The following is a 24,240-nucleotide window of genomic DNA, read 5'->3' as shown; positions in this document are numbered from 1 at the left end:
TATGTGGTGCTGAGGATCGAACCTGGGCCGCACACATGCCAGGCAAGTGTGCTACCGCTTGAGCCACATCCCCAGCCCGCTACTTCAATGTTTACAACAACATAATTCACAATCACTAATTATGGAATCGGCCCCAATGTGTGTCAATAGATGAACGATCAAAAATATGATATATATATATATATATTTTACTCAGTCATAAGTAAGATAAAATAACAGTGTTTACCGGTAAATGGATGGAAATGGAGAAAGTCATGCTAAGTGAAATAAGTCAAACTCAGAAAAATCAGAGTCCAGTGTTTTCTTTCATGTGAAAGCTGGAACAAAATAAGAGAAAGAAGACAGTGGGGGAGGGGGCTGTAAGGGAGGGAGCAAGGTATCATAAAGATAATAGGAAGATCAGTGGAACACAAGGAGAACAAGAGGGAGGGAGGAAAGAATTGGAAAAAGGAAGAAATATGAAATGAATTTAAGAAAATCATATTATATAGAAATATAAATGTTCAAAGGGTATTTCACCTTTATATGAAAATAAAATAAATGAATAAAGGAGTAAAAAAGAAAGATCATACAGAAGGGAGTATAGGGGGATAAAGGGGAGGGGGAAAGGGGTAACAAGAATTGAAATTAAATCCTTACATATGTGTTATTTTGTCAAAATGAACCAAAATACTATGTATAATTACAATGCTATAATTAAAAAAAAAACTACAATATGCTTTAAAAAATAATGCCGTAGAAATGCTAGAAGCTTATGGATTTCCAGTTTTCCCAACACCATTTGTTGAAGATGCTATCCTTTCTCCATTGCATGTTTTTAGCTCCTTTATCAAATATAAGATAGTTGTAGCTTTGTGGATTAGTCTCTGTGTCCTCTATTCTGTACCATTGGTCCACCCGCCTGTTTTGGTACCAGTACCATGCTGTTTTTATTACTATTGCTCTGTAATATAGTTTGAAATCTGGTATCGCTATACCACCTGATTCACACTTCCTGCTTAGAATTGTTTTTGCTATTCTGGGTCTTTTATTTTTCCATATGAATTTCACGATTGCTTTATCTATTTCTACAAGAAATGCCATTGGGATTTTGATTGGCATTGCATTAAACCTATAGAGAACTTTTGGTAATATCGCCATTTTGATGATGTTAGTTCTGCCTATCCATGAATAAGGTATATTTTTCCATCTTCTAAGATCCTCTTCTATTTCTCTCTTTAGGGTTCTGTAGTTTTCATTGAATAGGTCTTTCACCTCTTTTGTTAGGTTGATTCCCAAGTATTTTATTTTTTTTGAGGATATTGTGAATGGAGTGTTTTTCCTCATTTCCGTTTCAGAAGTTTTGTCGCTGATATACAGAAATACCTTTGATTTATGTGTGTTGATTTTATATCCTGCCACTTTGCTGAATTCATTTATTAGTTCTAGTAGTTTTTTTGTAGACCCTTTTAGGTCTTCTAGGTATAGAATCATGTCATCCGCAAATAGTGATAATTTAAGTTCTTCTTTTCCTATTTTTATGCCTTTAATTTCTTTCGTCTGTCTAATTGCTCTGGCCGGCTCCAATCTACATATTGTGGGGTCGGGCTCAAAATTCCTTAATAGGACACCCATAGCACAAGAGTTAATAACAAGAATCAACAAATGGGACTTTCTTAAACTGAAAAGTTTTTTCTCAGCAAGAGAAACAATAAGAGAGGTAAATAGGGAGCCTACATCCTGGGAACAAATTTTTACTCCTCACACTTCAGATAGAGCCCTAATATCCAGAGTATACAAAGAACTCAAAAAATTAGACAATAAGAAAACAAATAACCCAATCAACAAATGGGCCAAGGACATGAACAAACACTTCACAGAGGAGGACATACAATCAATCAACAACTACATGAAAAAATGCTCACCATCTCTAGCAGTCAAGGAAATGCAAATCAAAACCACCCTAAGATACCACCTCACCCCAGTAAGATTGGGAGCCATGATGAAGTCAAACAACAATGAGTGCTGGCGAGGATGTGGGGAAAAGGGTACTCTTGTACACTGCTGGTGGGACTGCAAACGGGTGCGGCCAATTTGGAAAGCAGTATGGAGATTCCTGGGAAACCTGGGAATGGAACCACCATTTGACCCAGCTATTGCCCTTCTCGGACTATTTCCTGAAGACCTTAAAAGAGCACACTACAGGGATACTGCCACATCGATGTTCATAGCAGCACAATTCACAATTGCTAGACTGTGGAATCAACCCAGATGCCCTTCAATAGATGAATGGATAAAAAAAAATGTGGCATTTATACACCATGGAGTATTACACAGCACTAAAAAATGACAAAATCACGGAATTTGCAGGGAAATGGATGGCACTAGAGCAGATTATGCTTAGTGAAGCTAGCCAATCCCTAGAAAACAAATACCAAATGTCTTCTTTGATATAATGAGAGCAACTAAGAACAGAACAGGGAGGAAGAGCAGGAAGAAAAGATTAACATTAAACAGAGACATGAGGTGGGAGGGAAAGGGAGAAAAAAAGGGAAATTGCATGGAAATGGAGGGAGACCCTCATTGTTATACAAAATTACATATAAGAGGTTATGAGGGGAATGGGATAACAAACATGGAGGGAAATGAATTACAGTAGATGGGGTAGAGAGAGAAGATGGGAGGGGAGGGGAGGGGGGATAGTAGAGGATAGGAAAGGTAGCAGAATACAACAGTCACTAATATGGCAGTATGTAAAAATGTGATGTGTAACCGATGTGATTCTGCAATCTGTATTTGGGGTGAAAATGGGAGTTCATAACCCACTTGATTCTAATGTATGAAATATGATATGTCAAGAGCTTTGTAATGTTGTGAACAACCAATTAAAAAAAAAAAAAAGAAATGCTAGAAGCTATATTAAATTATACAGCCAGGCAAGGTAATCCCAGTAATTCGGGAAACTGAGACAGGAGGATCATGAGTTTAAAGCCAGCCTCAGCCATGGTGAGGCACTAAGCAACTAAGTGAGACCCTGTCTCTAAATAAATACAAAATAGGGCTGGGGATGTGGCTCAGTGGTCCGGTGTTCCTGAGTTCAATCCCTGGTACACCACCTCCGCACCTCTGCACCTCTGCAGAAAAATATACAGTAGTTCCACTTTGTCAATAAGGGATAGATTTCAAGTGTTCCTCCCATCCCACCCACCCTGTGGATGGCTGATATTGCAGATAGTACCAAACCCTATATATACCATGTGTTTTCCTATATATACATGACACACAAACTTAATACCTTTTCTATCTTAACTAAGCACTTATCATACACTATGGCCATAATTTTTGCAGTTTGAGGTGTGACAGAAAAACTGGCACAAATTTCTTTTTTCTTCTTTATAATTTCACAGATTCATCCTTACTATAGATGTTACCAACCTCTGCTTATGACTTTCCTTTTTTTGTTTAGGAGAAAACTAACATCTTTTATCAAAAAAGTATTTCATGGCTTCTCTTTAGTATGTCTGAATTGTCAGCATCCTTACTCTTATGTTTTGCGGCCATTATTAAGTAAAGTGAAAACCACCAAGTGAAGACACATGAACAAGGGCACCACTAAAAACAGCTTTTGTCCTACAAACAGCCCTTCCTTTCTCAGGTATGGCAGTTCTGAAGCTACTTCATTTTAAGACACTGAGCTTGCTCTGAACCCTATGTAACTACTTTCCTTTCCTAGTTGTCATGATCATTTTTAAAGCTCATGTACAATTTAAAGCCAATCCAAATAGTAACAAAAGAACTTTTCTTCCCTTGCTTCAACTTTAAGAATCATTGTCCTCAAAATGGGTCCCAAAATATGCGGTATTTAGTGGGGAGAGGGGCAAAAATCAAACTAAGTACATTACTGTGAACTTCTTCATCCAGTGCCTTAACTTTTCCTTTCTTCTTAATGAGTTGAATTTTGCAGGCATTGGCTTCCCAATCTTTGTCATTGCCTCCATCAACTCCCACACCTAAGACACATAGAAATAGAACAAGAATTAGACACTGCCTATATCCAAGATTATCAATACGAAGCAAAATTCTTAATTTAAAATTATTACATTTTCATATAATTCATTTATCAATTTAACATTTACTAAAAACATATTAGGTGTCAAATAGCATGATAGCTGCTTGACACAAAAATGAAAACAAGGCTGGAGGTGTAGTAGCTCAGGGGTAGAGAGCTTGCCTAACATACACAAGGCCTGGGTTCAATTCCCAGCATCAAAATAAAAGAAAATGACTTCGGTTTCTGTACTCAAACTTCAAAGATTGTTAAAAAGATAGATAAGGGAAACTTAGTGTACTTAAGTTATAATAAAAGTACTACAGGTTGTGATTGGTACACAATGGAGAAATGGAGAAGAGGGGCACATGCCTTAGAAGGCAGATAAGGAAGGAAAGTCAAGAAAGCATTTCTAGAGGGGTTGGGGTCATGGCTCAGCAGTAGAGCGCTTGCCTAGCATGGGCGAGGCCCTGGGTTCGATCCTCAGCACCACATAAAATAAATAAATAAAGATATTGTGGCCAACTACAACTAAAAAATAGATATTAAAAAAAAAGCATTTCTAGAGATTCTACTTAAATTGCTAAGGAATTTGAAAAAAAAATACCCTAATTGTACTGGGAAATCACTCATTTCAAGCGGAGAAATAATAATGGCAAAAATGGGAAATAATATGGCAAAAACATTTGACAAATTTTCTCTGGAAATGGTGTAGAGGATGAGATGGAGAGGGAGAAAAAGGATAAAGAAAGCAGCTACCAGAAGATACAGTTGCAGCAAAGCAAAAATAAAGAGGGCCTGAATTAAATAGTGGCAATAAAGATAGGGATACCAAGAAACAGAATAGCCTGAATATGAGGTGAGAAAGGAGAATTCTAGGATACTTCTTAGGCTCAAAGAACTTTTTGAATGATTACTGATAAAAGGGACACAGAACAGAATGGAGTGGGTGAGAAGTGCTATGTATTCAGTTCAATTCTGAATATACAAAGTTTGTAATACTGTCATCTGTCCAGAAAAAATTTCTAGGAGGTGCTGGAAACACAGGTTTTCTGGCAACTTGGGAAATACACCTGGATTAAAAAATACATGCAGATTCTAAATCACCAACACACAGGAAATTGATGTAATCAGAGCTCACCCACCAGTGAGCCAAGGGGAGAATCTTACAGAATATTCATATTTAAGCAATAGCAGAAGGAGTCTCTAAAACTGACAGAAAATAAATGATCAGCATCTATATGAAAAGATACATTGTCAGAAAAGCTAAGAAAGGAGGATTTCAAGAATAAAGCTAAGCAAGGAGCTGACTTTCTATTACTAAGGGAAGTCAAGGAAGATAAATGCCCATTCCATGTAGCAATGTTAAGTGTACAGAAAAGAGGTCTAACCCTGCTATCCTTAGGAAGGCCTGCTCTCAAGGTGGCATGTGGCTGGCATTTGAGGATGTGCATTTCAGGATTCTTGCCACCTAATGGAGTAAGAGTGGCTTGCAGTGCCTAAACTACTCATGCAAACAATGTAGCTTATGCAGAACACCTGCTTTTCTTCTGGGAGTTGAGAATTAGACAACTGAAGCTTATGTGACCACCTCCCAACAAAAAACCTTGGACACTGAGTCACTTATGAGCTTCCCTGATAGACTTTTCACATGTGTTGTGAAACTGTTGCTAGAGAAATCAAGGCATCCTGTGTGACTCCACCAGAAAACTCTCGGAAGCATGTTGTGTCTGGTTTCCTCTAGACTTCACCTCACACACCTTATCCCTTTGCTTTGTATTCTTTTGCTATAATAAATCACAACCATGAGCCATCCTAAGGAAGCATGGAATCTGAGGGCGGTCTTGTGGACCCTCAACATAAGGGGGAACTAAAGTCAAACATAAGTTGCCAGAAAGTTATCTTTATTTGGTTTGCCATGTATATAAAATAGAAAAATCTCAGATCAGTTTATATGATAAAAGCATGGATCCATGGAGAAAAAGAAAGTTACAGGAAAGAAAAGATTTATACAGTAAATCTTAAACTTTTTAAGGTGAGTTACAGACTCAATATTTTATTAAAATCAACAATTCTGTTCCTATGAAGCTGTACCATATGATTTGTTTTATAGAAACACTGTTAATAATTATATTAACAACCCTTTAAATATGATAAAATATAGAAATTCTTCAGAGTTGGATTCATAAAATTTTTTTTAAATAGCCATTAAATATAAATATAAATAATAATAAAAATAATAAATAATAATAAAAACACCCTATTTAGATCAAGAATCATGCAAAACCCGTATTTTTTAAGAAGGAAATACCTGCAGAATCATATCCTCTGTACTCTAATCTCTGAAGGCCTTTGATTAGGGTCTCCAATATTTCTCGTCTTGTGCGAGGAACATGGTAGTTTAAGTATGCAAATATACCTGCAAACAAACAGATATTTAATGGAAAATTCTGATTAATAAATTAAAATTGACATAATTATTCCTGGGATGTTCAATAATGTGAAGCTAGATTTTGTTTTCAAAAAATCATCCAGGCATACTGCCAGAAACTTGTAATACTAGCTACTTGAGAGGCTGAAGCAGGAAGATCTCAAGTTCAAAGCCAGTCTCAGCAACTGTGAGACACTAAGCAACTCAGTAAGACCCTGCCTGACTCTAAATAAAATACAAAATAGGGCTGAGGATATGGCTTAGTGGTTGAGTGCCCCTGAGTTCAATCCCTGGTACCCCCCTCAAAAAAAGTAATACATTTGAAGATTAAAAATGAAATACAATGATTTAACACCAATTTGTTGAAATAATTTAAAGGCTAATTATATAAAACAAACTGGGGATTTGGGATTTTTTGTTTTTAAGAGATGGAGTCTTACTATGTTGCTCAGACTGGCCTCAAACTGCTGGGATCAAGTGATCCTCCTGCCTCAGCTTCCCAAGTAGCTGGAACTACACGAATGTGCCCCTGCTCCCACCTAAAAATAAACTTTTTAAGGTGAGTTACAGACTCAATATTTTATTAAAAAGAAGATTCAAAGTGATGTAGCTAGCATTAAATCCACTTTTTAAAAACATGAACTCAACAGCAGCCTTTTACTTTGATATTATTTCTAACTCCAATTTAATTGGTTTAATTTGGCTAGATGTGTGAATCTTAAAATCCTAAGTACATTTTTCAAAAACAGCAAAAAGATCTTCTAAATTGATACCCAACCTCCCCCAACTTATAAAATTTTAATTACTTCATAAACTAATTAAATTCATACCAAACATTTGTTACCTCATTAAAAAGTACTCTTGGGTTGAAGAAATCCTATTAATTCCTTTAATTCATGTGTATTCCCAAAGTTTTCCACTCTACTGCCCTGACTCAGCTTCCCCTTCTGTGAAATGAACAACTTTGAAATGGTAACCAACAGGTTTCACAGCAGATGCCAACAAATTATTAACTGGTTGTGGCTGCAAACTATCAATGAAAAGGATTCAGTGGCCCTATTTCCTGAATAGGAAGGAAAACCATGACAGATTTAACAACATCTATTATGTGGGATGTAAATCAGGTCTAATATTTCCTACCTCTGATATTTGAGGATAATAACTACAATCCCCATCCAGCTTGATATTCTGAGATTTCTTCTGAGATTGCTTTGGAAACATTCATGATCCATTAGACCCCCCCCCCTTTTTTTTTTTGGTGGTACTGGACCCCTGGCCTTGAATTTAACACTACCCATACCTGCTACCACTGTGTCCTACCTCTGAGCCACATCCCAATTTTTTTAAAAATTTTTATTTTGGACAGGGTCTTGTTAAATTGCCAAGGCTGGCCTTGAACTTGTGCTTCTCCTCCTGAGTCTCCTGAGTTGCTGAATACAGGCATGCCCTCCTACTATTCCCTGCTTTCAGTTTGAACACTTTTTAACATCTCTACAGACTATACTTCTCTTCTGGGCCTCATTTTTTTGTTAAATCATTTACATGATTTTGTTTGCATACATCGTACCTACCAAATTAATTTTCACAGTACATTATTAAAGATTAATAATAGCAAAGTAACAAAATGTTAACATTTTTCTATAAAACCACAATGTTATCACTCCTAAGAGATCATCATCACCTAAATTGGTAAACTTAACAAGACCCTGTCCAAAATAAAATTTAAAAAGGGTTTGGCATGTAGCTCAGAGATAGGACACAGTGGTAGCAGGTATGGGTAGTGTTAAACTCAAGGCCTGGCATCCAGTCTCTAGTACCAAAAAAATACAACTTCTCAAATTTTCCCTATTATCAAAAGCATATATATGTCTTTTACAGCTAGTTGTTTACTCTAGGATTCAATAAGAATCATAACTCACATTTGAATCTGGAATAGTCTCTCCCTAACTGTTCCATTTTCCCCAAAACAGGGCAGGGCCAATTTTCTTGTTGAATGTATCACAGTTCAGGATGGATCTAATTGTTTCCGCAAAGTTTGGATAAAGGAGTTCTCCTATCCTTTGTATTCCCTGTAACCTGGAGGAAAGTCTAAAGGCTTAATTGAATTAGGCTAAAAACTCAATCAAGGGGCTGGGGCTGTAGCTCAGTGGCAGAGTGCTTGCCTCCCACGTGTGAGGCACTGGGTTTGTTTCTTAGTACCAAATAAAAATAAATAAATAAGGATACTGTCTCGATAAAAAATATATTTAAAAAGAAAACAAACCTCAATCAAGGGCAGAATGGTTTCCAGGGCTATATATGTATATTGTTTGCTGGTTCCCTATTAGCAATGCTAAGATTCATGACTGGTTTAAGGTAAAGACAATCAGATAACTGAACCAGTTATGTTGAAAGAATATTCAAAACACTTTCTCCAGCTTTAGAGATATGCATATTTTCTTTCTTTTCATTTCAGATAATGATGCATTTCCAATCAGTGACATCTTAGGTTCAGTGAAACACATATATCAAGTTCCAACTCAAACCTGTTTCCTCTTTTACAAATAATCATTTCAATCATTATTTGGTTTGCTATTGGTAAAAGAAAAGAAGAGGATTAAAGGAAGCAAAAAAACAAGACATGTTTTTCCTGACATTATCTAGGAAGGAAGAAAAGGATGAAAGGATACCATGACATGTGTAGAGAAATTTTCTAAGATCAAAATAATAAGGTATGTGAAGAAAGGGGATTAGCTAAGTCATATCTAGTTAGGAAAATGGGAACTAAGGAGTTGAATCTGTCAGTTTTACAGACCTGCCCCTTAACAGCACTACTGGCCCAAGACAGTCCACTTGCTAGGTTATCTGCAATTTTGGGATGGCCTGGAAAATATAACAATAGCAAATAACCAGCTAATTAAGCATGTAGGATGTGTTCACAGGAAGGCATTCATACTCAAAATGGTGCTTATAAGAACAGAAATCACTAGGGCTAGGGCTGTAGCTGAGTTGTAGAGGACTTGCCTAGTATGCATGAGACAGTGGGTTCGATCCTCAGCAACACATAAAAATAAACAAATAAAATAAAGGCATTTTGTCCATCTACAACTACAAAAAAAAAATTTAACAACAACAACAACAACAAAAGAACAAAAATCACTAATTACCCTTATTTTTAGGCCTTTGACTTGTCTTATCAAATTTACCAATGAATAAGGACTGAAGATATAGCTCAGTGGTAGAGCATTTCCCCAGCAAGCATGAGGTCCTGAATTCAATACCTACCACTACAAGAAAAGAAACAAAAACTTCCCAATAAACACTTGTGCTTAAGGAAACTACAAAGTCTAAAAAGGCCAATCTCTGAATTAATCCAATACTTCACAAAGTAGTTGTACTCATAGGAGATTTTCTACCTGCAAATCAGCATGCTTTTTCAGAGAGTAAGTTTTCTTATTAACAGTATATAGTTTATTAAAGCAGATTCTTGTACCTACAGGTATCATTTTTAGAAATATCAACTAAAACTACGTGACAAAAAAGCACTATGAACACCCTGCATAAAAAATTTCAGAGGCAACCTACTCTCAGTCTCAACACAACTCGTTGTAAGCAATCTGGTTCCAAGTAAAGACTGTTAAACCTAAATATAACTTAATTGACTAGTCAAGGCATTAGCTAAGTCTAGTTCAATTTATGTATTTATGAATAAAAGATCTTTGTTATTTTTTCATTGACAGCTTCAACATTCTGGGACCCATAAATTGTAACCTCTCAGTGATAAGTTTCGAATTCATTCCCTAAATTTAATACTTTCTGAATCTTAAAAGCCATCTACAATGCCACTTAGCTTTAAATTATTTTTTCTTATAATGCAGGTTACATATTATTAAAGACTTAAACAGTACAAATGCTATAGAATGTAGTATTAAAATCATTTCTACTTCTGCACAGGTTCCAATAATCCCTTTCTCATACACATCATGCCTGTCCTTTAGCTATGAACTTTTCTACATTTACAAACCTTGATGTACACAGTATAGAGGGCTTTTTTAAAAAAAAATACATGAATGTGATGATAGCATACATATTGTTCTGTAATTTTTTAACTTAAGATGTTGGTGATCTTTCTATGTATGTACAACATGTACTTCATTCTACTTAATACTGCATTCTAGAACATAGTACATTTATCATTTTTTATATAACTACTTCCCTACTAAGATTTGTCTGAGTCTTTGCTATTAAAATGATGGAAATAAACTAATACACATAAATCTGATGCTTATCATAAAACTATTCAACATTATAATTATGCAGTCACATTCTACATGTGAGATTCCTTTTTAAAAAGAAGTACTATTTGAGATAATATTTTCTTTTATTTTCTTTCCTGCAGTACTGTGAATTAAGGACCTCACTAATGCAAGGCAAACACTCTACCACTGAGTTAACATTCCCGGCCCTTTTTCATTTTGTTTTGAGAGACAGTCTGGCTAAATTTACAAGGCTGGCCTAGAACTTGGGATCTTCCTGCTTCAGCTTCCCAAGTGCACTACTGCAACCTGCTTAACATTTTCAATAATCCTAAAAACAAAGAAAAAATTACAACAGAGTAACACAGTGAAGGATTTCAGTTACTTCTATGGTTTTTAAATTGCTTTATATCGTTTTTCCCCCTATTTACAAAACTCTGGTTTGGCTTGGAGTATGGCTCAGTAGTAGAGCACAGGCTTAGTACATCTGAGATTCTAGGTTCAATCCCCAGAATGTGGGGGTGGGAGGTGCTGGTTCAAGTCTCCACTCCCTTGTTGAAACTGTATGTTGCACTGGATGGTGCTCCAAGACACCTATCTTGCACATTTAATATTCTGGAGCTCAAAGCACTGTTAAGTCCTAAAGTTTCTAGTAACACACTCCCTCATAGTCTGCCTAAGTGATCATCTTTCTCAAGATAAAAGCATTTACTTTCTCTCACAAGTCTTCAAAGAGTCCATCTATCCTTCCCATTTCTTTCTGACTATTCACATCATACTACAACTTTTTATCATTCTGCCAAGTCAGCACCTTTGGGACCACTGTGCTCTTATTCCTGAGTCCCATCCCTGTATCCACCTATGACAGACATGCAGAACTCATCCATTCATTTCAGTCCACTTTTATATGAGCCTTCCCAAACTGTTGACAAATCCTGTTAATTCATCCTTTACCTAACTTTCAAACTTACCCCACATATTATTTTAGAGTCTAGAATCACATTACTCTCCAATCCCTATTTCTCTCTTCTCAGCTTCTTTCTCATTTTTGGTAGATTCTCACTATAGAATTAAAACCTTCATCTTCATTTCTAATACTATAATATGCTATGTACCACTCATCCTTCCCTAAACATTCAAGAGAGACAGACATTATCCCCCATACCAACCTCTGAAGCTAGCCTCTCCTATTTGTAGCTCTTGATGAGTGATTCCTCAGCTTTACAAATACAGAACATTTTGTGTGCTAATTTTTATTCAACTTACAGACATTGTGTACAGTATGAATCAAGCAATGAATACCCCGTAATGACTTCTCAGTTTATAGGTCAGGAACCATAGCTCAAGAAAACAACTTTTCAACATTCCTAAGGGATCCCATTCCCAAAATACTCCCTCTTTGTTATTGATATTGACCACCCTTTTCTTCAACACAAACTTGGGTCCTTCCACCTTCATATGTGCAACTTCTCTGGTGATTTCTCTATAAACAAATCCAATTAACTTCTTTCTGCATATTAAACCATGAATGACAGGCTGGGGTTGTGGCTCAGTGGTAGAGCATTCACGTAGCATGTGCAACGCCCTGGGTTCGATTCTCAGCACCACATAAAAATAAGTAAAATAAAGATATTTTTTAAAATATCATGAATGACTTCTGGCTGGGGGATATCCCAGTGGTAGAGAACTTGCCTACTATATTCAAGGCACTGGATTCTATCCCAGCAGTGCACACGTGCGTGCGCGCACACACACACAAAAAAAAGCAACACACACACGCACGCACACACAAAAATGACCTTTTTCTCCTTTTGCAGACTCCCCAAGGAAAGATACTATCTGGACTCTTTTGCCTTTAACCACTCTTCTTTGGTCTCTTTTCCTGGAACCTACATCTCTTCCATCAACACCCCTGGCAATGGTGGTTCTCAATCTATTTCTGACTCCATTCACAGACAGGTAATAGATGCCATCAATGATTACCTCTCATAGAACACTCTCCACCAGCCAACACTATTTCTCACGCTAAGAATCATGCCCCATCATTAGGAATACTCCTGGTCTAACACAGATACCTAAAAGCCCAGGTGTCTCTGAGTCTCTGAATTTCTTCTTTCCTCTTGTGGTCTATGATATGGTAATGAACAAGGACTGTGGATTATCACATACAGCTATTCCATGTGTATTCATTTTGCTTCCCCTGACTAGAAAGCAATTACTTGAAGGCAACTCCCTTGCTTTAGTCACCCCTCCAAAGGACAGAGTATCAAGTATAAAGATACCACTTCAAATATCTTCAAGTATCTTCTAACACTTTCTAGGTACCTGAAATATAGTCAAGAATTTCCAAACCACAGAAACAGAATACTATTTTGCAGGATACTAAAAAAGGATGAGGAGGTTTTATTTAAAAAGTAATTAAGAAATACTGGGTTAAACTAAACTAACAGGTTTATTTTGGGGACTTTTTAGAATCCTTAATCTTACTAATCATGAATCTCAAAGAGCAGTTTTCCCAAATAGGTGTGTAACATACAACACCCTTTCCCATTTTTTACTGTTCATAATCAGCACCTATTAACTTCTCCCTTTCTAAGGAACAAAACTGAGGAAATGCTTATTAAGCAATTAATTATTTTCTCTCACAACTTCTTTATATCCAGTATGATTTCTAACAATATGTTAACAGTAATGGTTTTGACTCATCCTAACAGCCAGTCTCGGAATCCCTCAATTACCTCCAATTCTATTACATGATACAATTACCAAAAAAAAAAAAAAAAAAAAGATACATCTCAGGATACTTTTAAATTACAAGTTCCCCCATTGCTTTTGAGTAGAACCTCATTTGCAAAATTTACATATAGCATCAGATCAGAAGGGTAAAATTCCATGTTTTTTAAAACAGCAAAAACCTATGAAAAGGTTTAAGTAGCAGTTTAAGTGACCTGATACCCTCTCAGCAAAACCAAACGTAATACAAATAAAAAAGAATCAAGTGTATTACAAAGAATGAAAGATAAAATATTTTGAAAAACAGGTACCCTATTATTTTCTGAGATTTACAATCCTTACTTTTAACCCCTTAAAGGTTTTAAGCCCCCCCCAAAAAAGTGCCACACTGTTGCTACTCAAATCTGACTGACCACATGATCTCTTTTTTTTTCAACAATCCAATAAAAAGTTACAAACATGTTAAGTTTTATCAGTATATCTGATTGAAAAAAGAATATCACAGAAACTCAAATCCTTATTCTTCTGCTTCAACATTTTACAAGGTTGAAACAAAATAATCTTTTAGAAAAACTAAACTAGGCAACAAGTAATCACAAGGTAAATTACTTTTCCCCCACCCCTACTGGGGATTGAACCCAAGAGCTACATTCCCAGTCCTTTCTACTTTTTTCCCCCCCTACTGGGGATTGTATCACTGAGCTACATTCCCAGTCCTTTCTATTCCTTATTTCATTCTTAATAAGACATAACTCTTGCTTAATTACAGAGGGTGGCAAACTTGTGATCCTCCTGCCTCAGCCTTCCAAGTTGCTTGATTACAGGAGTGTATCACTGCACCCAGCCTCAAATATTTAGAAACTTCTAATGTTTCCATCTATTTCATTTCCACTCAATTTTTCTGACCAAATTTCACTTTGGTGATTAAGCTATGGGAGCAAAATAAAGGCAAACTCTCACCTTCTTAACAGTTAACTTTCAGAATTTACATTATAGAGGAAATAAATTCTGGACCCCACCTGGAATCATGTAAAACTATGGCCAGGGTTATAAACAGGACCTCAGAAATGCCTAAAATGTTGTACTAACTTATTTATTCTTTATAATGGGTTTTCTCAACAGTAAAACTCTGCTGAATGAATATTCTATATTGGCTTTGCAAAAACTGTCAATATTTAGTCTCCACCCTGAAAGTTTCACCCTTATATAAACCTTTCCTAAACCAGATCTTTTCTGTCTTTTTTTTTTTTTTAATCTTATAGTACTTTGACACCCTTTTTTCCTGGAACAAGATGAGGAAATGACCTGCAATCAGAATACCAGGCATACAACTCATCATTCAAAAGCAGTTAAATGCCATGAGCACAACAGGGATTAACCAGTTTGCAAATTCACTATTTCACAACTCCAAACTAATTATGTGTTTTACAAAACCACATAGACATAGCAAAAGTATAAGTGATTCTGAAATCAGCTCAACTCTATTAATTTCAGTAAGCTATTTATAGGCATTTGTTTTTATGTGTTTTTTTTAAATCAACTCTAAATTTAAACCTGCTCCTCATTTTCAGAAGCTGAAATGAACATAAAGTTAAATATAGGAAAAATATACACTAGTGAGTACAATCCACCTCCTGCTCAGTCCCTTCATGCCAAAGGCTGCAAAGAGTAAGTTTCCCAAGTAGCTTCAATTCTATAACAATTGTACTGCCCTTTAAAAAGTGTTCTGTCTTCTAGGATTAAAGTCTGTTGTAAATTTCAAAATGAAAAGTAAAAATACAATTCTTTTTATTGACAATGGTTTAAGTACATCGATAATTTAAGATTCCATTCTGAGGGCTGAGGTTTTGGCTCAGTGGCAGAGCACTTGCCTGGCATGTGTGAGGCACTGAGTTCGATCCTCAGCACCACATATAAATAAATAAATAATAAAGGTACATCAACAACTAAAAAATATTTTTAAAAATATTCCATTCTGGAAATGTCAACACTTTGGGGTAATAAAACAACTCCCAAACATGGAATAAAAGGGTCTAACTTTACTTTTTAACTGTTCTAGGAAAGACACTCGTTAAATTTTTCATAGCGAGTATTTTAAATGGGTGCACATGCAAGTGATAACATGATGTGCGATCCATCACCAGGGACATTTCAGGGCCTCTTACACTAGGGGATCAGATCTAAGCCTACTTCATCAAGTTATTGATTAGCGATGGCTTATGTTGAGACAGGGAGTGGCAGGAAGTAAGACCACATATAATATCATTGTTGTAGCTCTAGCTAGATTTAGTATCTGTTTTCTATTGGGCCTGCTTGAAAGAAAGAGAATAAAATTAAGGTTTGGTTTTGTTTTTAAAGAATGCAAGATAAGTTCAAAACATGCCACTCGATGTTCTACAGGTTGCCTCACCTGGTGAACCCTTTTAGAGACACCCCCTTCACACCTCGCCTTTCCTTCAGCACTCTTCCTCCTTTTTCCCTATAGGTATTTCTCTCTCCTCTTGGTTCCTTCTATGCGCAAAGGCGCCCTCTCCGGCTCCTGTGATCGCCTCTGGGGCCCGCCCGCCTCTCAGGTGTCCTCCTCCGGACCACCACTCGGACTCCCGCCCCCGCGACAGCCGCAGCTACCACCGCAGGCATCCCCTTGCCTTATCACCCAGACTTCGTACCCTCGGCACTCCCACTCCCACCCGGCGTCTCTGGCCTCCGCGGCGCCCGCACCGCACCCCAGCACCGCCCCGCAACACGCCCCCCGCCCGCGGCCCCTTACCACACATGCTGCTGGAGGCGCGGTCCGCAAGGCCAAGGGCAGACAGCTAGCGAGATTCCCGGGAGCACACAAGAGCTTCAGGAGCGGTGGACAAGCTCGGGGGCGGGGATGGCGGCGACACGACTCCCTCGAGGATGCGACGGCCGAGGTAACTATAGCCTCCTCGCCCTCCCAGGCTCGGCCAGCAACCGCCGCCGAATCCCGCCCCTCGGCGCGCAGCGCGCCGCCGCCGGCACTCCCCATTGGGCCGCTCACGCGCCGCTCACGCGCAGATACCGCCCCTCGCGCAGCCCCGCCCCCAGACCCCACGCAGGCGCTGGACAGCTGGCAGCGAAGACGTGGCAGACTCGTGGCTGCATCCGCCTCAGGTTCCTGGAGCCGCCTCCGGGCTAACAACCCGACCAACCCGGCAGTAGGGGAGGATTGGGCGCCGGCGAGAAATGATAGAAGGAGGAGGATGGAAATGCTAGCAAAGCAAATAACTGCCCAAGCTCCGAATACTGGCACCCCACGAGGCAGGAAAGAGGAGAAAGAAAGCAAAAGACTTGGAAAGGAGATCGTGGGAGAGAGACAAGTCAGGGTGGGTAAAGGATATATAGCTGAGGGAAAAACTGCAAATAATTGGAAGAGGTGAGGAGAGAAGAGAGAAGTACCAGAATTCTTGACTGCAAATCGCCATTCAGGTTCGGGCAGTGTTTCTGGTGACAGGCCTTTCAATTCCCAACTTAAGATCTGAGTAATGTGCTTGACCTCTAAAAGCCCTCCATACCCATCCATCGCCTCCCTAATCCTCAGTTTATTTCGGAGAGAGGAGGAATGGCAGGCTCAACTTTCCAACACTCTGCGCCTGGACTTAAGAGAGCTGGCCCTACTCTGCTGGCCCACCTGAGAGGACTGGAAACTGGCCGTCAGCACGTTTGACTCATGAACTGTTAGTCCTATAAATTAATATACCACCATTCCTGCCAAGAGAGACTTGATTAGAGAGGAATGTTTCTGAAAAATCATTACCTGCGCGTTTGCTTCAGGAAGATTTAAATGGTATCTTTAGTCAAATGTAATAGTTGTCAGATTTCTATTAATAGCTCTAGACTAGAATCACATCAACTTACATGGCACACAGAAACCCTGGTGTTCTGACCACGGTTGAGGCAGCCCTATACACTCCAAGAGGCTGAACATGTAGTTCTCTAACTGGACCAACAATTCTCAGTTCTTTTGCACATTTTGGTTACTCTACTGGAATCACACACACACACCCCATAACTGTTTAAACGTTGCCTCTTCAAGGAAACCTTTTTTTTTCCCCTCCCCAAACATAGAGACATGACTTAAACTCTGATTCTTTGAGCTGCCACCTTTAAAGCAACATGTTTCTATATTTTACGATTCTTTTAATATTTCCTCACTAAGCTACAGAAGTTTCTTGAAGTTAGAATGAGTGTATAGCCAACAACTAGTATAGACTCTACCAAGAAAGACTAATATTTACCCAACCCAACCTTAAACAACATCACTAACACCATAACAAAGAAACCTTTGTAACTGTGGGCCAGTCAAGACACTGATACAGAAGAACTTTGTCTAACCCTCAGCTATATGGAGCTCTGCCTTAGGTATTTTGAGAATAAAGACAGAAGAGAAAAATAAATGATACATGAAGGAAAGGGGACATCTGGGTCTAATTTGAACATCTGAGAAAATGGAAAGGATTTTCTCTCCTAATCAAAAAGTTCAGAACTAACTTAACTTAAAAAGGATAGTAATGACATATCATTCATCATTTCTTTATGGAGATACATTTCCCTATTCACATATTTAGTCCCATCAGATTCAATGGCTATCAGTATCCTCCTTGCCATGAAGCTTGATGGGTTGAAGGATGGCTGGGCTTCCAATTGCCATTTCTAAAGAATCAAAAAACTATAGTTGAAATAGCTTAAGGTTTTTAAACATCCCCATGTTGGTGATTTTTGTAACCCTCTGTCTTCATATTCCAATAAATACCAATAGCTATTAAGACAAAAAGGCTTGTATATAATAAAAATATGAGGAGCTAGGACACATATGTCCCAATCTTAGGGAATTTTGTAGAAATATATCCAATGGACAGAAAAGATGGTGGCATGTACCAAAGGAAAAAGAAATAAGTTGAGCCCCTGAGGCCTATGAGAAGGAAAAAAAAGACAAGAATAAAAGGCACCCACATGAGTGAACCACTGTTATTCTACCATGGCTACAATTCATCCTGAGTACCTTCACACAAGAGGAACCTTTCAAAAATACAAATGGGACCTTATTTCACCCTGCTTCCCATCCAATGGGTACCTTTTCCCTTTAAGAGGCATTCCAGACTCCTGTGGATATCTACACAGTTATTCAGGATCTCACTCCTGACAGTTTTATTAGTGTCATCTCCTACCACGCTATTTCAGCATCTTGTTGTCCAACTCTACTAAACTCCTGCAAGTTCCTGAAAAAAAAAAAAAAAAAAAGAATACCATCTCCAACTTCTAGGGCTGGGATTGTGGCTCAGTAGTAGAGTGCTCGCCTAGCATGCGCAGGGGCCCTGGGTTCGATCCTCAGTACCACATAAAAATAAATGAATGGAATAAAGGTATTAAATTTAAAAAAATTTATTTATTTATCTTTACATTTGTCCTTTTTGGAAAAAAAGCATTAAAAAGGAACAGACTTTCCTCAGCTGCCACCGCAGTGATTTATCCTTCTGAGAAAGCTAAGGACATACTGGGTGAGACCCTCTCCTCACTGAGGTAGCACTGAGCATACCCTCACCATGGCCTTCATTCCTGAACTTGCCTGCATCTAGCCCAATCTCATCCTTCATGGAGAAGAATATTAAAAACAATGTCGTAATTAAAACATCTGGTGGGGCTGCGATTGTGGCTCAGCGGTAGAGTGTTTGCCTAGCATGAGTGAGGCCCTGAGTTCGATTCTCAGCACCACATAAAAAAAAAAAAATAAAAGAGGTATTGTGTCCAACAACAACTAAAAATAAATAAATAAATAAATAAAATAGCTGGTGTAAATTTTGGACCTTTTGGGCCTGGCTTGTTTGCAAAGGCCCAGGCCAATGTCGACATCAGGAGCCTCATCAGCAATGTGGGGGCTGGTAGACCTGCTCCAGCAGGAGGGCCTGTCCCCACCACCATCACTCCTGCTCCAGCTAAGGAGAAGGAAGTGGAAGCTAAGAAACAAGAATCTGAGGAGTCTGACGATGACGTGGGATTTGATCTTTTTAACTAAACCTCTTTTGTAACATGTTCAATAAAAAGTAAAATGTGGAGCAGAGGAGGAAAAACAAAAAGGAGAACCAGGTATTAAATGGCTGGGGTTTGACTATACAAGGACTGGATAGCCACCCACAAAATGACATTATAAGGCAGCCAGAAAATTTCCTTGTCAAAAATTGTCTCCATTCCCTACCCATTACATTGCCTTAACTCTACCTGTCCATGTGCATTTAATACAGAACACTCCCACGACTTAATGACTATACTGATTCAACATAAACTATTAACACAGTAAGTAGTTTAATAAATAATAGAGACTATTTATAGGGTTACCTTTTATTTGGATAACAGTTGTGAAAAGTTTCCTGGGAAGTGGGGGTTGTAATAGGGATAAGATAAATATAATTCTAAAATCAGGAGTAGAATTGAACAGACTACTTTGGGCAAGAAAGGGGCAATATAAGGATATGTGGAACTGAATATGATGATGGGGAACAAGATATGGAAGAAGGAATTAGAAATTGTTGATGAAACAAACTTTATTCATTGTAATTGCTAATTTTATGAGTTAACATGGCTGGACCACTGTGCCCAGATATTTAGCGAAACATCACTCTAGACATTTCTAGAAGAATGTTTTTGGATGAGCATGGCTTTAAATTAGTGGGTTTTGAGTAAAGCAGACTGCCCTCCATATTGTGGATGGGCTTTATGCAATCAGTTAAAGGACTGAATAAGATCAGACTGAACTCGCTCAAGAAAAACAAAAACATTGTCAGCAAATAACCTCTGGGTTTGAGCTAAAGCATGTAACAGTGACTCTTCCCTGGGTGTCCACCCTAATGGCCCACACTGTAGATTTTGGACTTTCCAGCCTTCTTTAATAGCTGCATAAACCAATTCCTTAAATAAATCAATCAAAATCAAAATATCTCTCTCTCTCTCTCTCTCTCTCTCTCTCTCCATATATACATGTATATACATCTCTCCATATATACACATATATGCATATATGTGTATAAGATATGAATGTATATATGCATATATATGTGCATATAAATACTATCATTTGGGTCACTTAATGATAGAGATATGTTCTGAGAAATGTATTATTAGGTGAAACTATCATGCAAATATCACAGAGTATAGTTATGTAAATTTAGATGGTATAGATCACTAATTCAACATGGTCAATTCATGCAAACTTTTTTCTTACAACTAAAAAGGGTACATTATAAAATAATTAGGGCTGGGGTTGTGGCTCAGAGGAAGAGCACTCGCCTAGCATGCATGAGGCACTAGGTTCAATCCTCAGCACCACATAAAAATTAAAAAAAGATATTGTGTCCACCTATAACTAAAAAATAAATATTAAAAAAACCCTGCACAAATTTAAAAATAAAATAATAAAATAATTATAAAAAGCATAGTATAGCAAATATGTAAACCAATAACATAGTCACTTATTATCATTATCAAATATTATATACTTGGATGGGGGTGTGGCTCAGTGGTAGAGTGCATGCTTAACATATGCAAGACACCAGGTTCAAACGCCCACTAAAAAAATTTGGGCTGTATAGCTCAGTGGCAGAGTATTTGCTTAGTATGTACAAGGTTTGGAATTCAATCACCAGCACTGCCAAAAAATGTTTTATATACTGTACATAATTATATGTGCTATATGCTTTTATACAACTGATAATGCAATAAGTTTGTTTACAACAGCATCACCCTTACACACATGAGCAATGAGTTGTGCCATATATTATGACAATTATGATGTCTCTAGGTGATAGGAATTTTTCAGCTTCATTATAACCTTACAGGACACATCATATATGTAGTCGATCATTGACCAAAATGTCATCATGTAGTACCTGACTCCAGCTAGGTGAATTTATAGCAGTCTACCCTTACCCAAGGGGGATAAAATGTCCTCCCTCAGGAATATATAAAATTTCCAGCCTTATGTCACAACGTAGTTTGTAAGGATTTTGATTGTCTTTCTCCTACAAGATATCACATTGTTCCATTACTTTAATACCATATGCAATGGGACCTAGAAAACAAGGTCCCCCATGCTTATTGGTAGGACACTTGAATGTTAGAAGATAGGAAATAAACATGAAAAAAATTCAGAGGTCTTCTACTTCAGTGGTATTTCTAGGGGCCCAGTGGTATGAAGCATGTCAAGATAGCCCTTCTTGATCAACAAACATATGGAAAAAATGTTCATTATCTCTAGTAATTAGAGAAATGCAAATCAAAACTACTCTAATAAGATTTCATCTCACTCAAGTCAGAATGGCAATTATCAAGAATACAAGCAATAATAAGTGTTGGTGAGGACGTAGGTGAAAAGGTACACTCATACATTGTTGGTGGGACTGCAAATTGGTGCAACCACTATGGAAACAGTATGGAGATTCCTTAGAAAACTTGGAATGGAACCACCATTTGACCCAGCTACCCACTCCTCAGTTCATACCCAAAGGACTTAAAATCAGCATACTACATTGATATGGCTCAGTGATGTAGCCATATTAATGTTCATATTAGCTCAATTCACAATAGCTAAACTATGAAACCAACTTAGATGTCCTTCAACAGATGAATGGATAAAGAAAATGTGGTACATCCACACAGTGGAATATTACTCAGCATTAAAGAAGAATAAAATTATAGCATTTGCAGGTAAATGGATGGAACTAGAGAATATCATGCTAAGTGAAATAAGCCAATCCCAAAAAACTAAAAGCCAAATGTTTTCTCTGACAAGTGGATGCTGATCTATAGTGGAGTTGAGGGATAGGGAACAATGAAGGAACTTTGGTTTGTGTAGAGGGGAGTCAGGGGAGGGGTGGGGTTGTGGGGATAGGAAGGACACTAGAAAGAAACAGATGTTATTACCCTATATCATGTATGATTATACTAGCAGAGTGACTCTGAATTATGTACAACCAGAGGAATGAGAAGTTGTGCTCCCTTTGTATACTATATGTCAAAATGCATTCTACTATAAAATTAATTAATTAATTAATTTAAAAAGATAGCCCTTCTAAGGTATGAGAATGTTAAAGTTTAGATATAGGCATCTCCCAAAATTTCATGTGTGAGACAATGCAAGAATTTTCAAATGTGAAATGATTAGATTATAAGAGGTATAACCAAAATCGTACATTAGTTCGCTGATAGGGATTGACTAGGTGGTAAATGTAGATAGGTAAGGTATGGCTAGAAGAGATGAGTCACAATGGGGGCATACCTTTAGTGCTTATATTTATCCGTGGTGAGTGGGGGCCCTCTGTCTGTTTCCTGATTGCCATGTTCTGAGCTGCTTTCTTCCTTCACACTTTTCCCCCATGATGTTCTGCTCACCTAGGTCCCAGGTAATGGGGTCAGCTGTCTATAGACTGAGACCTCAGAAACCATGACCCCCAAATACACCTTTCCTCTTCTAATTGTTCTTGTCAGTTTTTTTTTTTTTTTTCAAACTGCATCTAAAAGAGACACAATGCCTACAGGGCCTTTTTGGATTTTGGAGGAAATATATACCCCATTTTGGTGGGCTACTCCAGGACATTTACCAAATGACCTAGAAAGCTGCTTTTAAGATTTTGAGTTAAAACAACAACCAAAAAAAAAAAAAAACAAAACAAAACAAAACAAAAAAACAGCCTCAGAAGGAAAAAAAAAAAAAAAAAGACGTCTCTATGATAAATCCATGCTGCTAGGCAAGCTGCTCCGCCAATTGGGCCACATGATCCAGAAGATCCAATGGTGGTTAAAGTATCAGTGACAAGAGAGGGAAACTGTTTGGAACCTTTGGCAGGCCTTTATAGATTAATGATAGTGCAGACCATTGGGATTTTAGAGTAAAGCCCTGCCATCCTTTGTGGCAAAAATTCTCCTTTTGGGAAATAGCTTTTTACCTACGTCAAGGCTCAATGATGGGTCACCAAGGTACCATGCAGTTTGAATTTCCCATCATGATCCAGGTGTCACCTGACCCACCAACCTATAAATTTTGGTGTGCACAGCAGCACTTCATCATCAAATGAAAGTGGCACACACCAAGCACGCCTTTAAGGCACAAGTAAGTTACATAAAGAAGTGAACCAAAAATTCCCATGCCTCACTCATGCTACACTTGTTCTTCTCTTTCTCAGCATGGACCTCCCATGAGGGGAGCATACTGTGACCAGTGGAGATGAAGACTTGGATCTGCCTCATAGATTCTTCTGCATGATATGCAGGCATCACTCCAAAGTGGGCTGCAGCAAAACAGACCCTTTCTGGGATATCCCTGAAGGATAGTGGTGAAGAGAAACCTTCCCCCCCCCCCAGTGAGAATAACTTTGAGAGGTATACTTGGTTGTGTGCTTTGCTTGGAAGATAAAAAGGTCAGGGTTGGGATGTGGCTCAATGGTAGGCCTAGCACGTCGTGCAAGGCCCTTAGTTCAATCCCCCAGCACTACCAAAAGAGGAGTGGGGTGGGGGCAAGGAATGAAGGATTCAATAGGAAAAAAGAAAAACAACAAGAGAGTTATGATACTGACTGTGGTGACAGTTCCTGACTACCATGGGGGAGATTGGACTACCACTCCACAATAGAGATAAGGAAGAATATGTCTGATGAGAGGACCTTAGGGTTTCTCTTTATGTTACCATTCTCCATGATTAAGGAAAATAACAACGTCTTCCAGGCAGGACTGCTAATAGTCCACACCCTTTTGAAGGTTTGGATTGTCTCACCAGGTAAAGGATCTTAAGCAGATTAGATGCTG

At 38.1% G+C, this 24,240-nt stretch overlaps 1 protein-coding gene across 2 annotated transcripts in view; it reads right to left on the bottom strand.

Annotated features, from left to right (window-relative positions):
• GFPT1 (glutamine--fructose-6-phosphate transaminase 1) overlaps positions 1 to 16,398 on the bottom strand; it is a 66,211-nt gene extending 49,813 nt beyond the window's left edge. For both annotated transcript variants that reach the window (XM_081264644.1, XM_081264645.1), the window contains exons 1-3: positions 16,197 to 16,398; positions 6,339 to 6,446; positions 3,882 to 3,989 (exon numbers count right to left, since the gene is read on the bottom strand). In XM_081264644.1, coding sequence (XP_081120770.1) covers positions 3,882 to 3,989; positions 6,339 to 6,446; positions 16,197 to 16,203 — 223 coding nt within the window. In that variant the 5' untranslated portion in view covers positions 16,204 to 16,398. The remainder of the gene's footprint in view (positions 1 to 3,881; positions 3,990 to 6,338; positions 6,447 to 16,196) is intronic.
• Positions 16,399 to 24,240: the final 7,842 nt, after the last annotated feature.

Source organism: Spermophilus citellus (assembly GCF_964194105.1).
Source record: "Spermophilus citellus genome assembly, chromosome: 13".
NCBI lineage: Eukaryota > Metazoa > Chordata > Mammalia > Rodentia > Sciuridae > Spermophilus > Spermophilus citellus.
Note: the sequence above shows the minus strand (reverse complement) of the source record. Positions and strands in the feature narration are given on the sequence as shown.